Source organism: Trichomonas vaginalis, chromosome VI (assembly GCF_026262505.1).
Source record: "Trichomonas vaginalis G3 chromosome VI, whole genome shotgun sequence".
Taxonomy (NCBI): domain Eukaryota; phylum Parabasalia; order Trichomonadida; family Trichomonadidae; genus Trichomonas; species Trichomonas vaginalis.
In genome coordinates, this window is record NC_067208.1 from 15,794,046 (window position 1) to 15,810,624 (window position 16,579).

At 29.3% G+C, this 16,579-nt stretch overlaps 7 protein-coding genes across 7 annotated transcripts, besides 2 other annotated features; 5 read left to right on the plus strand and 2 right to left on the minus strand.

Moving 5' to 3' along the window:
• Positions 1 to 12,661: part of a mobile genetic element that runs on past the window's edge.
• TVAGG3_0872490 (uncharacterized protein) lies at positions 92 to 1,078 on the plus strand (the record flags this gene model as incomplete). Its single annotated transcript, XM_051250114.1, has 1 exon — positions 92 to 1,078. A coding segment is annotated over one exon (987 nt), but the record flags the coding sequence as incomplete, so codon positions are not given.
• Positions 1,351 to 1,743, plus strand: TVAGG3_0872500 (phage tail repeat-like family; the record flags this gene model as incomplete). The annotated part of the gene is made up of 1 exon (XM_051250115.1): positions 1,351 to 1,743. The coding sequence occupies one exon, from the start codon at positions 1,351 to 1,353 to the stop codon at positions 1,741 to 1,743; it is 393 nt and encodes a 130-aa protein (XP_051085590.1).
• TVAGG3_0872510 (organellar and viral DNA polymerase type B) lies at positions 2,648 to 3,040 on the plus strand (the record flags this gene model as incomplete). Its single annotated transcript, XM_051250116.1, has 1 exon — positions 2,648 to 3,040. One exon carries the CDS (start codon positions 2,648 to 2,650, stop codon positions 3,038 to 3,040), a length of 393 nt encoding a protein of 130 aa, XP_051085591.1.
• On the plus strand, positions 3,503 to 4,745 carry TVAGG3_0872520 (Prim-pol domain family; the record flags this gene model as incomplete). The annotated part of the gene is made up of 1 exon (XM_051250117.1): positions 3,503 to 4,745. A coding segment is annotated over one exon (1,243 nt), but the record flags the coding sequence as incomplete, so codon positions are not given.
• TVAGG3_0872530 (uncharacterized protein) lies at positions 4,889 to 5,732 on the plus strand (the record flags this gene model as incomplete). The annotated part of the gene is made up of 1 exon (XM_051250118.1): positions 4,889 to 5,732. A coding segment is annotated over one exon (844 nt), but the record flags the coding sequence as incomplete, so codon positions are not given.
• Positions 6,405 to 6,668, minus strand: TVAGG3_0872540 (uncharacterized protein; the record flags this gene model as incomplete). Its single annotated transcript, XM_051250119.1, has 1 exon — positions 6,405 to 6,668. One exon carries the CDS (start codon positions 6,666 to 6,668, stop codon positions 6,405 to 6,407), a length of 264 nt encoding a protein of 87 aa, XP_051085594.1.
• Positions 12,538 to 13,052: a mobile genetic element.
• A 442-nt stretch (positions 13,053 to 13,494) lies between these two features.
• On the minus strand, positions 13,495 to 14,679 carry TVAGG3_0872560 (protein ubiquitination; the record flags this gene model as incomplete). The annotated part of the gene is made up of 1 exon (XM_001306484.1): positions 13,495 to 14,679. The coding sequence occupies one exon, from the start codon at positions 14,677 to 14,679 to the stop codon at positions 13,495 to 13,497; it is 1,185 nt and encodes a 394-aa protein (XP_001306485.1).
• Between the last annotated feature and the right edge of the window lie 1,900 nt (positions 14,680 to 16,579).

Consider the following 16,579-nt stretch of genomic DNA (forward strand, 5'->3'; position numbering starts at 1 on the left):
AGAATTTATGAATGAAATATTATGGACTTTTCAAATAGAGAAAATAGCTGATGAGATAACGGATTAAATATTTATTTTTAAATCATAATAAATGATTAAACAACAGCAACCACAACAACTTAAGGCACAAACCATTACATACGCCACATATGCATATAATTCAAAGACGGCAGAACAAACACAAAGGTTGAAATATGGAGATTTGGAGATAGTATTGAAAAATGACCATTTCGAATTCGTTTGCAAAGGTGGTGCAGTGATATCAAATATAAAAGAAATTTTATTTATGAATTCAAAAATTAAAGGAATAACGGATGATATAACATCAATTCCACCAGAAGAACAGAGATATTACGCATTAAATGCATTTCCTAAAGTTTTGAAGATTGGAAGATTTAATTTAAATGAGGAATTCATAAAAGGTTTCCTAAATGACATAATGAAGAAAGCAGATAAGGAATGTGTTGCTGCTGCGTTAGTGAAGAAAGCGGATAAGGAATATGTTAACGAAAAAGATAATGAAATTAAAGAAAGAGTTGAATGGTATCATGAATGGACATCAAAGATTTTAAAAACTAAAGCCGATACAGGATGGGTTTCAGGATGTTTAGACCTTAAAGCAGATAAAACATATGTTAACGATGAGTTAATGAAGAAAGCAGATAAAACATATGTTAACGATGAGTTAGAGAAGAAAGCGGATAAGGAATATGTTAACGAAATATACCAAAGTTTGATAGGAACAACAAAAAATATTGAAACTATTGTTGGTGACTTTACTGTCAATGAAGAAAACAAATATTTTAGATGGGAGTTTGTACACTCCTTAAAAAATGGTATACGGTATAAACTCATTCCGAAAAATAACAATGAAATGTATGTAAGCTATAAAAAGAATGATGGTACACAAGTTAAAGCTCCATTAGACAACAACTGCTACTTAAACTTATATGGAGACGAACAAAAGAAATATTTAAGAGTTTATGAAATGGCAGATATGACATTGCCTGACCCAGCTCCAGCACCATATTATTATGACTATGGAGATGACGACAGAACACCACATGTAGATGAACAAAAGCTAACATTATATTTAGATTATTATAGATATAAAAGATATAATGCAATAGAAAAACGAGAATAGTATATTATTATACAGATGACAGAAATAAATATTATAGTCAAGATTTTACCTACCCTGAAAACATAAGATTATATTATAAAAAATATTCTGACACAAACCAGAAGAAACCTGAAATAGTTGCACTATATTTTAAGTTCAAAAGAGACAATCCTATAATATCTCATATGTTTGATTTAATGAACCCAGTAGGTTCTATTTATACATCTATGGATGTGAGAGGTCCTCAAGTAATGTTTGGTGTTGGTGCATGGGAACAAATAGTCGACAGGTTTTTGTATTGTGCAAACTCTTCAAAGGAAACAGGTGGAAGTAAAACGATTTCAGGCGAAAATTTACCTGCACACAGTCACTACATAGATTTAAGTACATCTCAAGCAGGTTGGCATAAGCATAGATATTGGGATTGGTCAGGAATGACAAAAGGTAAAGGATATGATGTTAAAGACGACGTTAAGTTTGCTATAAATTGTTACTGGAGTGACACTCAGGGAGAAGGAAACCATACACATTTCGTTTCAGGATATACACAAACAACGGGACAAAGTAAAGACTACATGCCACCTTACATGACTGTATTCGCATGGTATAGAGTTCATTGAATGTGCTTGACCCAAAGGTCTGGGCTTACCGAATGAACTAAATATATTTTATGTTTGTAATTAATTAGGTAATGAAGTAATGGATGAACTGCAGAAAAGAAGTTAAAAGTTTGGGGTCGTTTTGTACAAAAATATTGTGAGTAAATGAACCATTTATTTTTATTGAATTCACCAAAAATAATGTTTAGGGTAGATGGTTAGATCTAACCCGATTTCTAACCTCATTTCTAACCTCGCCGCTTAGCGGCTCAGATTGCTTTAGCTTTCTCGTGAATTTTCATGAATTTCCTTAAGATAGAAAAAATAAAATTAGTTTTAAAATTATTTTTATTTATTTATTTTGTATAAAAGATATGATTTCAACAATCGGCACAACAACTATTCAAGCCACAACTACAGCACCAAACTCGCTAGTCATGAATCCTACGTCAATGTTGGTAGAGATGAAAAGCTTCATTCCTTCTTCATATACTTTTGAAACAGAAATCCAGAAGATAAAGCAAGAACTTTTAACAAGTAATTTAGACTGTAGTGCGAAAGATGAAACAAATGAACAGTATCTTTATGAAATGGAGGACCTCATCGAACATTTGCCTAAACTACCTGAAATTCAGCAGCAAAAACTAACTATTCTGAATTCGACGAAATTGAAGTCAAAGCAACTGACTCAGTAGAAATTAAGAAATTCATACGTAAAGTAAATTATGAATTCCTTGGTTTTCATTGCAACCATAAAGTTATGGACAAAGATTGCGACATGGTTTATAAAAATATTTCTGACCTTTACAAATCCGAAGAATTTAAGACATACGATAACTTTGTTTCATTAGTTGCAAAATGTGTATGGCAGATAAGAGATAAAGATAGAAGAGGTAAAGTATGGAATGAACAGATAAGACCCGCTATGTTTGAGATGAAGAGAGCAATTGACGCTTTAGTTATTTTAGCTGGTAATGTTTCAATGTATAACGCAAAAATGAATCCGCAATGTTCAAAATGTAAAGCAGCAATAAGAAAATATAACTACTCAGTCAAAGAGATAGAAAGAATGCGAAACGACTATGCAGACTTAAAGAAAGAAGCAGAAAAGCCAGCAGAAGATAAAATGGATATGTTGACATTTCTTAATAAAAACTATCCAACAGCAGAAGATTTCCTTTTATCTGACGTCAAGAAGAAGTATAAAGAAACCTTCGGCATTGTTAAAACATTCGATGTATTAAAAGAAGAAATAGAAGCTACGAAATTGTTTAGAATCTCACGAATTCATAACGTTTACCATGTAAAACGTTTATAAATAATGAGAGTAGAAATGAGGGTAGAAATGAGGTTAGATCTAACCATCTACCCTAAATTTATTTTTGGTCAAAGCTTCCACGAGAGAAAAGATTCCTCATTCGCTAAGGATTCCAAAAATGAAAAAATCATTGATTTCAGCTGAGAAAATACAGCGCTGTCGCGGTTCGAACCACAGACCCTGACCCCCCATAACACCACCTTAGACCACTGTGCTACGTAGCCTGTCGACATAAGATATTATAAATTACATATTTGACGTAAATTTATTTCCCAGTTATTCAATAATTAATTATTTTTGAAGAACTGAAGGTGTCACTATGTCACCATGTGTCACTCGGTTATTTAACTTCTCTGAAAAAATGAGACAACATGACATTTTGACAACATCACTGGAAATATGATGCAGTCCAAAAATAAAGTTAGTTTTAAAATTATTTTTATTTTTTTTATTCCTATATAAATGACAGCAACAAACAACAACAGCAACTATATCGTTTCTGATGAAAAAGTTATTGATTCATTAGCTGAGGAATTAGTTGTGGCAGAAACTAAAACCCTCAACGAAAGAATTGGTGAAAACAAGATTGATTTACATAACTACCTCAAACACGATGGAGGAAGAGGAAGGAAAACTGGTATGGCTTTATTAGTAAATAAAATTTCAAATTTAACGATTATAGATGTTGATATCAATAAATCGTACAATGATGAACTTAAAGAAACAGTTAGAAAAGACATTTTATCAAAACTTTCGGATAAAGATGTTATCGTTAAAACCGCTTCAGGAGGTCTTCACATTTATTGTAACACTAATTTCTTCTATTCAACCTCGAACAGAATGATTAAATGTTATTCTTGCAATGATTATGATATTGATATCATGACTTCTATGGATGATTCAAAGCGTTCTTTAGTAGTTATGGCTGATTCAAGAGTTCGCAAGAATGCAACAGAACCAATCAATACATACTCATTCATTCGTGGAAGTTATGACTCGACCATAACCAGAACAGTGAATGATATATTAAATGATTTGAATATTAAGGTAAGAGTTGAACAAAAGAACGAAGAAATAAAGACTATCATGAATGAAAACAAAGATGTAAACATTGACGATAAACTTGCCCAGAGCATATTTGATGGTATTAGTGATTTTGAAGTACATAATGATGGTGGAAACATGAATTTAGAAAAAGAAATAACATTATTCACACTGTTTCAAGCAATTAATTCGTTACCTAATCATTTAATTAATGAAGCATACGACAACGTTTATAACTTCTGCAGTTTAACAGAAAATGCAAAAAGTAATTTTGAAAAAGCACGTAGTAGATATGCACATTTAATGACTTCTCCATTTGTTTTAGTGAAGATTCTGAAACTTTATCAAAAGGAATATTATGATGAATATGTTTTACCTTTATTACGTAAGCCAAAAATAACATTTGATATAAAACTTGATGACTCGTTTTTGATAACAGATATTAGACGTAAGGCTGAAAATCATCAGTATAAAAACAGTTCTGAAGTAATTGAGGATTTATCACGTGTAATCCGTTTTGTAGATTGTGGAAACAAATATTTCATTCAAAAGGACTATAATATCCACGACAAAATGAATCAAATATCATTCGTTCTTCAATCAAACATGAAAGAGTCACTCAAAATGATTAAATTATTTAAAGAAGAAGGTAAAACCATAACAGCATGGGACGTACTATTAAATCAATTGTCTTCATTAACCGTTAAGGGTGTTTGCTTTAAATCTGATTCCCCTGATGTTTTCTCAACGTTTCAAGGTTATAAATACAACATTCTTGAAAAGCCAGATTACTCAAAAATTGAGATGTTTATGGATTTCATTAAAGAAGCCATTTGTGATAATAACGATGAAGTGTATAAATACCTTCTCGGGTGGATTGCATCAATGATTCAACATCCTGGAATCAAGAATGAAACAGCAATTATTTTGAAAGGACTTCAGGGAACAGGTAAAAACAGATTCACAGACATTATTTCTGAACTTCTCGCTGGTTCTTCAATCAAAAACATTACTGAAATAGGTGAGCTAACGGGTAATTTCAACTCAGTAGTTGAGAATAAAATGTTTCTTGTACTTAATGAACTCAAGAATGTAGGTGAAGATAGACTCGCAAACTTCAACGCTTTGAAATCAATTATAACGGATAATGAGATTAGAATTAATGAAAAGAATCAACCTAGAAGAACAGCACAGAATGTTGCCAATTTTATTTTCGTAACTAATAACGTCTACCCTGTCAAAATTGAAGTTGGAGACAGAAGATACGTAGTTTTAAGGGTTAATGGTAAATTTAAGGGTCAATTTGATTACTTCAAGAATTTAATGGATTCATGCACAAAGGAATTTTATGATAATTTACTGACGTATTTTATGCAATATGACCTTTCATCATTTAATGTACGAATCATTCCGATGACTGAAGCCAAACAAGATTTAATAGAATTATCATCAAATCCTTTAGATGTATGGATAAATACACATTATGATGAATTGTGTGCAGGTATGACGTGTAAAAATGCTCTATTCTGCAAACCATCAGACATGAAAGACAAAAACTTTCAAATGAGCATTAAAGATAAATGTGATAAGAAACAGAGAAGAATAGATGGTAAACAAACATGGTGTTATGTTTTGAAAGAAGAAATGAAAGGATTATATAAACAGGTTGAACCAAACGATGATGAGGATTCATTTTACTGATGATGAAATACTTGTAAATGAGCCGCTAAGCGGCGAGACCTGAAGGTCTAGCTTTATAAAGTATGATTGGAATTTATTTTTGCCTTCCTCATTAATCCCCCCCATGTTGTCAAAATGTCATGTTGTCTCATTTTTTCAGAGAAGTTAAATAACCGAGTGACACATGGTGACATAGTGACACCTTCAGTTATTCAAAAATGCTTCATAAGTGCCTTCCTCATTAATCCCCCCCATGTTGTCAAAATGTCAAGACCTTCAGGTCTCGTCACACAGTGACTGTTGTCTCATTTTTTCAGAGAAGTTAAATAACCGAGTGACACATGGTGACATAGTGACACCTTCAGTTATTCAAAAATAATTAACTAAAGATGAACCTAAAAACCATGAGACTTTGTCTCCGGACTCTTTGAGTCACTTAACGATAAAATAACTGATAACAAATTTTTATTTTTATATAAATGAATACCCCACAAGCTCAAAATTTACCACGAATCATAACAAGGGAGGAAATGATAAAAATGATGCAAGAACATGTTAAAAATAACAAACCACTAAAACTGAGAAAATGTGGTTATGCAGTAATGATGGAAAGAGAGATGTTGTCGAAGAGGAATAAAAATTAAATTTGGATAGAGTTTAAAAATTCATCTTTATTAAATTCATCTCTTCCAATCAATTTATTTATTCTATTAAATTCTTTTATTTTTGCTTCACCTAGTTTAAGGATTGAACGGTAAGTTTCTAATTTTTCGATTATTTCTTTATCGTTTTCAACCCCACCGCATTGTGGCTTCTTTTTGTAATAGCATATTTTTGATTTAATTCTGTTTAGTTTCTTTTTATATTCATTGTCTGGACTCTTGGCTGCTTTGTTGTCACTCATTTCTTACGAAATAAAAAAATTTAAATATTATTTAAATATAATGGAGTAATAAAATAAATCGGAATTTCTATTAATTTCTTGTTAACCTCAACTAATGCATTGCCGTTAATATATCTAACAAATTCAGCTATTGTGTCAAATCTTCGTCTTCTTTTTGTCATTGATTTATCAGTTTTTCCATAATCGAGATGAATCAAAACTTTATCCCCTTGTTTAAAATTCATGAGCCCCGAATTAATTTGTTCACGTTTAACATCATTCAACCTTTCCATTTGCTTTCTAATATATTCCCATTCTTTTGAAATATCATTTTTCATTTCCATCGGTTTCATGTTAATAGTTCTATGCCATGTATTATTGTAATAATATACTAACTGCTGTATGATGGAGTCATGATTTCCATCCCAGTATATCTGACCGTTAACCCCTAACACATCTCTAAGAGTTCTCATTACCGCATCAACTATTTTATTATGAAACGTATATGGAGAGGATGAAAAGTAAAAATTAATTTGTGGGAAATAATGAGTCATAGCCGCCTGAAATCCTTTATCACCATCACCCCTGATATTATCTACTCTTTCATGATCTAGTAAGTATTGAATAGCTCTTCTTGTTTCCTGTTCTGTTTTCCCTTTCACCGGAATGCAATATAAATATCTAGTGTTAATGTTAATGGCAAATAAATAAGTAATATTTCCTTTTGAATATTCCAGATGATCGATTTCGTATGAATAAGGTGAAGGAGCAAATGAAGGGCGACTAAATTTTTCTTTTAATGGTTGAATTTTCGGGTCAATTGGTTTATTTAATATCTTGAAATCCTTTTTAAAATCTTTTTGCTTCTTTAATGTTTGAAATGGATATAATAAAGTGAATGATGAAGGATTAACTGAAGGAGGTTTTGGTGTTGCAAGTGGTTTAATTTTATCTGCTTTGATTTTGGATTTCATTCCTCCCTTCATTAATTCTGGATGTATTCTATTCATTTGTTTTAAATATGCTGTATATAAAGGTTTGATATACTTTCCCGCTTCGAGTTTATGTTGAAGGATGAATTCCAAAAGTTGATCTTCATTTAAAAGTCGGGCTGAATATGGTTTAACTAATGAATCATAAATTAAAGCTTGTGCTTCATTTATGGTCTGAAGGACCTGGGCGTTTTGCACCTTTTGTTTTTGTTCCTTTGGCTTTTGCGGCTCAGGATTATATAATTTATATAATTCATCAATATCTTCTTCTGTTAATACTTTATTTTTGAAATCTTTCAACTGTTTAAGTTGTGATTTAGTTTTTCCCTTTGTATATTCATTATTTTTAATTTTGTCTTTAATTTCAGAAATTATTTTATCATGATATTTCAAAATTTCATTTTTATAATATGGATAATAATATTCCATATCATCACCCGTTATATTTTTATTATGTTTTTGGAGATATGATTTTAATTCATAATAATTAAGAAAATTTTGATTAAATACTAAATCATCAATTAAAATTTTTAAATCTGTGTTATCCATTTATATAAAAATAAAATAAATGTTTTAGGGGTGCTCACCTCTTTGTCTCTTCTGTGGCGATTCATTAAATAAATGGCATACAACATCCATTTTCACAACATACAGCTTTAGTGTGTGCTCCTGTTAATGCAGTCTTACCGATTGTTAAGCGAGTCATTGACCCATTTTTAAGTTGTAAATTAATATTCTGACCATCAAATATCACTTTATCATTTATTATATCCAAATAATTTTTAGGTGTTAATTGCTTATTTTGTCGTAAACTAATACCTTTCATTTTTTGTGCAATCTTTTTGAAGGAGTCTTCACCAATCATTCCGTTGAATGATGTATAACATTTAGGACATAAAGCAACCATGTTATCACCTTGTTTCTCAATTGCTAAACCTAATAATTTTTTCTCATGTGCTTTTTCTTCAGCTTTATTCTTTAATTTAGGTTTAAATTTCTCATCAAAACAGAAGAAATCAAATGGTGCGAATTTGAAAATGTTTTTATCATAAAATTGTTTATCGGTAACAATTGCTTGAAATGCTTGAGTGTTAGGAAGATTTGGGTCGCCAGCGATTGCCCAATAAGATGAATCAGTATCACCTTCAATGAAATGAAAACGATTAACATCCATGCATTTATACATAAAATCATAAATGAAAACTAAATACCAGTATTTTGCGTTATCTAAAGTAAAAAATGCCTCTTGTAAACATGTTTCGCATCTATAAAATCTATCTTTGAGCATCACTTGATATGTATCTTCACCTATTTCTCTTATGTTTTTAAACTTATTTGACATACATGCAACGCGTGCCTTCTGTGCATTCATTATTTTAGTCTTTGCGTAATTTTGTGTATTCATTGCATCGTAACCATATGATCCATTAAGTGAAATTTTGCAAAATAAACTTTTTCCTTTATTTCCTTCTAATTCAGCCTTTTGTCTTTCGTTCATAAATTTGTTCGCAAATTCATTAAAACAAGTATTTTTCGTAAATGTTAAAATTGATTGAATATCATCGATGATAAAATGAAATCTGTCTATTAGATACCAAAGATAATAAGAAGAAAATGGTTGATATTGATTGTGTGTTGATGTTAATTGAGTTAATTTCCTCTGTTTCTGGTCAACTGGTAGATTGTTTGATTTCATGTAATTATACATAAAACTGCCAATTGTTTTTTCATCTGTGATAATATCTAAGTTTCTTATTATCGGTAAAAAGTTAATGTAATCATTAATGTATTTTTCATCAATGTGACCCTTTACTTCAGCCACGAATAAAGTATTTTTCTTCTTAATAATTCCCAGTGCTTTTGCTTTCTTTGTTGCTGTATCACAAATGATAACTCCATTTAATCTTCCCGGCATATACATTTTATGGTCAGTATATTGAATGAAATCATGAGGATTAGATGAAAATGATGAAGGATATAATGAATTGAAATCAACACCAACGAAATGAGTCATGATGTTGGAAGTGTCCTCATTTGATACTGTTTTAGTTTCTGGATTATATGAAAGTTTATTAATGTGCGTGATTCCTTTAAGATTTACTCTATGTTGAACATTTGATAAACCACCAGTAATTCCATTACGGAGAATGTGATAAGCTTCAACTGAATCTAAAGTCATTGGTAAATTATTTTTTAATGTGTAATTTCTTAAATTGATTCTTAAACGTTGAACATCTTCATCTTTGTTTGATTTTACAACATTGCAATAACAACACATTAACTGACAATTTTCTTTGGTATGTGGTTTTTCATTATCGATTCTATCTAATGTTGGTTTATTTGCATATGTAAACGCTTTACCACACATTTTGCATTTAGATGAAAGGATTAAATCGTGATAGTATTGAAAATCATCCATTGAAACATTATTTTTAGTATCTCTTTCTGCTTTTTCATCTTGTTTCTTATATGATTCAATTTTATATTTCCAATACTTTTTCGTTAATTCAAAACTTGATTCCACATTTTCTTCTTCTGGATATGTTTCGTTAGGATTGAAGTTCTTATATGCTAACGCGTAACGAATCATTGATGCATTAGATGATAATGAAAGATTATGAAGCATGTCAATTTTATAAACAAATGTTTCTTCAATAATTTTATCAATTGGGTCAATCATAATTTCAACGTCTTTATTACAATAATGAATAAAATATTCTAATCTATTCTTAAAATTTTTAGCATCATTGAGATATATTTGATAATCTGAATCGGATATTGTTTCTTGTGTTAATGCTGAATAAAATGAATCTTGAGTGAATGGTTCCTTTTTATATAATTCTTCTTCATAATTCTCCCATGTGATGAATTGATAAGGGAAAAAGGATTTAACACGTGATTTATTGTTTCCGAAATCTTGAGTGAATTGGTCTAATGTCCCACCCGCTATATAATTTCTGATGTCAATAAATCTCAATTCATATGGACAGTTTGTTTTCTTTACTATGACTTGCTTAAATTGAGAAGAAGAACCCAGCATTGATTTTATCTTCCATTTTGCAGTGTTTAAATCACGAAGAATTAAATTTAAATCAAACTTTCCCGAATTAAAACCAATGATATTCACTTTATTAAATTCTTCATCTAAAAACTCTTTCATTGCTTCCTTCTGTTTCTCATTTAATGTATGGGACTTCAATAATTCTTCATATTGTTCAATATTTGATTTAGCAACTAATGAACAGGTTGAAAATAAAAATTCAATCCAATCAGAGATGAACGAATCACTTGATGTTAAGCAAAAATTCCTCGTAAATGTTTTATCGTTTATTTTAACAGTTGATGATACCATAAATGGTTTTAAGTAAGCGTTCAAAGTTGCACACTCAGAAAGTTGAAGTTCTTCTTTAGTCTCTAATGTTTCGAAGTCAAAAGTAATATAATATCTTGTTGGTTTATAATATTCCTGCAAATTATGTGCTAATAGCCATTGATATATCTTCTGTTTCGTGATATGTGGTGTATATGGTTGTTGTGTGTTTTGCAATTGAACGTCTTGAATTAATCTTCCATTATTTTCTTTACATTTCTCACAATGTTTTAAAAATCTTCTTTGGTTTTTCCTTTCTGGATCATCACGGATAGAATATACTTCTTCTTTGCAAAAGGGGCAAACTTTATATCCTGTGAGTGCTTCAACGTCTGTTATTCTGTCAGCGTGAAGTTTTCCACATGGACTCTGTGTTAATAAAATATTTACTGTTTCAAATTCTGGATCTATCATTATTGTTTCCACTAATGGAAAGTCAACCTTGTTAATGTCTACGTCTTCTGGTTGAGGGTCACAATAATAGAAATCAATATTAACGTTTAACATTCTTGCTAACCTCTCACTTTCTGATGAAATGTCAAATCCTTCATATGCATCTATGGCTTCATTTAAATAACTTCTACGAGTTTTAGGATTAACACCATCAGGAATGTTATAGAAGTGTTTAAATAACCTTCTACCTTCGGCTCTTATTTGATTATCATTCATTTTAGCTGTTCCGTTTTTGTTCATTTATGTAAGAATAAAAAATTAGAATATAAAAATAAAGTTTATTTTTTTTTAAAGTCCGAGACTCAGAGAGTCCAGGGCTAAAGTCCATAAAATGAATTAAGAACACACAAATTTTTATCATCTGCAACGTGACGAATACATTTTAATTTACTCAAGAATGCGTAACCTGATACATTAAATCTAATTCCTGTCTTATTTAATTTCACAACTTTGAAAAGGAATGTGTGAATAGCTATGAAATGATGACGAGATGATTTATGTATTGCTTCCATTTTTTCTGAAATGAATGAATAAATATAATGTTTATAGGTTTTCATATCTTTTATGTTCTTAATAACGAATGGAATAGATCTTTCCACTTCGTCCTCCTTCGGAGCTGTTCTTTCATATGAAACATCAACGGTATCTTCAACAATGAAACCACAATCACATAAAATTTTATATGTACCAATTGTTTCTTTTGATATTTTATCTAACAAATCAAAAACTTTATCAACACCTGTACATTTATTTAAATAATAATTTGTGTAAATATCATGGTCTTCTTTCTTAATCGTATTTGTTGCATATGTTACATTTTTCAGTGCTTTTTTGAATTTTTCAGAATCAAGAGGGGGTGAAAGTAATATACATGGATAATCTCCATCGTCAATAAACTGAAGCTTATGTTTATGAATAAATTTTGTGCCTTCTTCTGAAAGTGTTTCGTCAATATCACCATCTAATAAATTTTTAGTTGATTCCAAAAAGTAATTTTTATATCTTTCCTCATGTGATTTTTGAACTTCTGATTCTGAAGCTGGGATATTCATTAAACCCTCTACTTCATTCTCATTATATTTTTCAACTTCTCTTAATTCCTTAATTTTTTCATTTATTTCATCTCTTATTTTTTTCAGTCTTTCAATTTCAATTTCATCATATTCATCATCTTTAATTCGTTCTTCATAATATTCAGGGAAAACATTAGGTTCTTTAGGTTTTTCTTTTTCTTTAGATGTGGGATATAAGAAATTTATAACATCATCTTTATTCATTTTTCCATCATAATCAAATTCATTTAAAAACTCTGCGAATTTTTGACAATTTCTTAAATAATATTTATTAACTTCATAACCTGCCTCCTCTAATATATCCTTTATTTCCTCATTTGTGAATCCTGAATATCTAACATCGTTAGTTTTGACACTCATTTTCTTACGAATTAAAAATAAATTATTCAAAAATGTAAGACATGAATTTTTAAAGTTTATTTTTTATTTTCCATTTCATTATTTTCAATTTCTTCTTCTCGTTTATGAGGTCTTTGATTATGACTCCATTGATTCCATGAAATTAAATATTCTTTATCATTATATTTATACCTCATTAGCTTATTTTGGCTTTCATATTCATTTAATAATTCACAATCTTCATTTTTAAATTGAAGTTTAACCCATTCAGGATTTAAACAATGTTTAATTAATCGCGGAATATCTGTCATCATCTATATATAGCTTCTTTTATAAAAGATAAAAAAATAAATTATTTTTTAATTAATGTTAATTTTTTTTAATGATTTATAAATAAATATATTTTAATGCATCGTCTATATATAGATGTAACAAAAAAAGTCACTAAACCCGTCATATCCTACTACTAAGAACAAATATATACTGCGGTATTTAAACATAATAATTATACTATAGAGAATTTGTTAATAAAAATTTAAATATTTTTACTTGAATTTATCATTTATTTTTAATTCATCTAAAATTCATTCTTATAGAATAAATTATCTCTGAATACTAGTTCATAAATATGTTAAAACGTCATATTTTTGTTTTGCATGAAGCAGAAGATCCGCAATTCTTTTATAGTTATTATTCTGGTTCTGTTTTTCATTTGCAAAATCAAATGGAGTTTTACCATAGTTATTTCTATCATTAAGATTGACACCAATTGTAACTAAATATTGAACAACTTCGAAATGTCCTTCTTTTGCTGCACAATGTAGAGAAGAATCATTATTGTATGTTTTAGCATTTTTATCACATCCACAATCAATTAGATATTTTACTACATCAAGATGACCATTTTTTGATGCAATAATTAATGATGAAAATCCATCTTTGTCTTTTTCATTTGGATTCACTCTGCAAGAAAAAAGATATTTAACAAATTCAAGATGTCCTTCACTTGAAGCATTGTAAATACAATTGATATTATTTTTATTTTTAGAATTCACATCACAGCCAATATCTTGCAAATATTTAAAAGATTCAATATGGCCATGCTTGGATGATGCAAGTATTGCATTAACACCAGAAATTTGATTTTGCCAGTCCTTATTAAAACCAGTACCAATTAAATATTTTATAATTTCAAGTTGTCCTTTATATGACGCTTCAATCAAACAATTATTCCCATATTTATTAGTTACTTCCTTTTTACATCCTCCTTCAATAAGCGATTTTACTAATTGAAGATCTCCTCTGATACATGCTTGAATGAGTGGATAATTATTATTTCTGCTCCTTTCACTTAAACCAATAGCACATGAGACAGACATTTTAAGCTGACCATTTTTACTTGATAGCTTTTTAAGGAAGGTATAAATTGTATCATATTCCCCCGTTTTATTTAATTCATAAATCTTTTCAAAATTGTTCATAGATTGAGTAAATTGATCATTTATATTTGTAATTCTTGTGATCTCATCCTTATACTGATTGTTCTGATTATTAAGAAGTAAAATTTCTTCATTATTTTCTTTGATTTTATTTTCATATTCTTTATTTTTGATTTGTAATGCTTCTAGTGATTTTTGAATTTCTCTTTTTAATTCAAGATTCTGTTCATCCTTGAATTTCTTGAAATATGAAATTAAAGCATGCGAAGATTTTAGCCCGAGTAGTTTTTCATAATTTTCAAGAATTTGAATTGCATCATCAAATGACTCAATATTAACATTGCACTCTCGAAGGTATTTGAACATTTCTAGTGAGTCATATTTTGATTTTGCCTGCCTAAAAAGCTCAATGAAAACTGTTGAATTAAATTTAATTTTTTCAAAAACTTCTGCAATGATGTCTTTACTTAATATATCAAAAAAAGTACATTGGTCAATATAAATTTGGGCATTATTAATAATGTAATTTACATCTGAATAATTACAAAAAGTGATGGTATTTTTTTAAAAAATCACTTTTTAAATTGATTATCCAGAATCTCAAAAGCCAAATTTGACATACAAGATTCATTATATATGATGGTTTACCATGACTACTCATTGCAGATATATTTATTTTGGATATATTCTGAATTCTTTAAAGGAATGATTCATAATTTGCTTGAGAAGGAACGCAATTTATGTATTGCAATACATATTTTTTAACACTAGTTCGGTCATTAAGGCTTTGGCTACAGAGAAAGTAATAAAGTTATAAGATAAAGTCAGTTATCAAAACATTTACATATTGCGAATGCTGTTTTCTTCTTAATAATCATAACCATATACAATGTGAATGACATATTGGTGTTTTTCGGTATATATCGTTTTAACATGGCACTGAGAGGAATTGAAATGAAATTAAAAATTTTAAAACTGTTTATTATTTATGAAAAAATAGAATGAACAATATGTAATAAAATAGGATTGATCATTTTAAAGATTTAAACCCAAATAATCATTTTTAATAAATTCAACAATAAATAATTTCAAAGATTAACAAATATAATTATCATGTAGTTGGCAAGATATTGACTAAATAATCCCATATTATAGGCGACTCATGTTTTTTTAACTAATATTAAGTGCTATCCGTTCATCAGTTAACTCCCCCTTTCAAATTTGAAAAGAGATTTCAAAAATGTAAAATAAGAAAGGATGTAAAACATATAAAAGAGAAAGATATTGTATGTGTGAGGAGTCACACAGCATACACAATGAAAGCAAGAAAATCAAAACCAGATGGACTAATGAACAAGATCAACAGCTTATTGATGCAGTCCAAAAGTACGGAACATCGAATTGGTCAAAAATAAGCGAGATGGTTGAAGGGCGGACTGGAAAGCAATGCAGAGAAAGATGGACAGGACAATTAGACTCTTATATATCTAAAGAATCATGGACAATGGAAGAAGATTACCTTCTATTATATTATCAAAAACAATTTGGAAACAAATGGGCTCTAATAGCAAAATATATTCCATACAGATCACCAATGAATATTAAAAACAGATGGCATCATTATACTCGATATACCCCAAAACCAAAACATATAAATAAGAAACCAAATTTCGAACCAATATCTTTCAATGATGAGAAGATTTTTGGAAAAGATTTCGAAGAATTTCGGTCAAACATCTTTTCAAAAATTAATCATTTTTGAGAGAATATTTTTTGAGACATTCACAAATGATTGACCACTCAAGGTGATAGGCGTTATTAATTTTGTTATTTTATATCTCATGAAACTCAAACTCTAAATGGCAGTTATTATTCAATACTTTAGTAAACTCTGAATTTGATAAAAATTGAGAAAATTCTGAATTCCCCTCTCAAAAATTGGGCGGAATAAAAGATAACTACGAGTGTAAATATTCAGTAAGTCTTCAATGTCCAAAATGAAACAACATTCAAATCAAAATGTTTGAAATTAAACAAATCAAAAAAATAATTCGGAATGATTTTTGATTTTATATTGTATTATAAGCGTTATAAACTTCATAAACTCTCTACTCGTCAGAAATTTTGAATTCAGATCAAATTTGAATGGTTATCAAAGAAACGAGTCGCGTAAAATTATTTCCGGGATAATTTAATCTATTCGCATAAAATTGCATAACAATCCTTGTGGTTCATAGATATTGAACATTATTTTCAATTTATACTA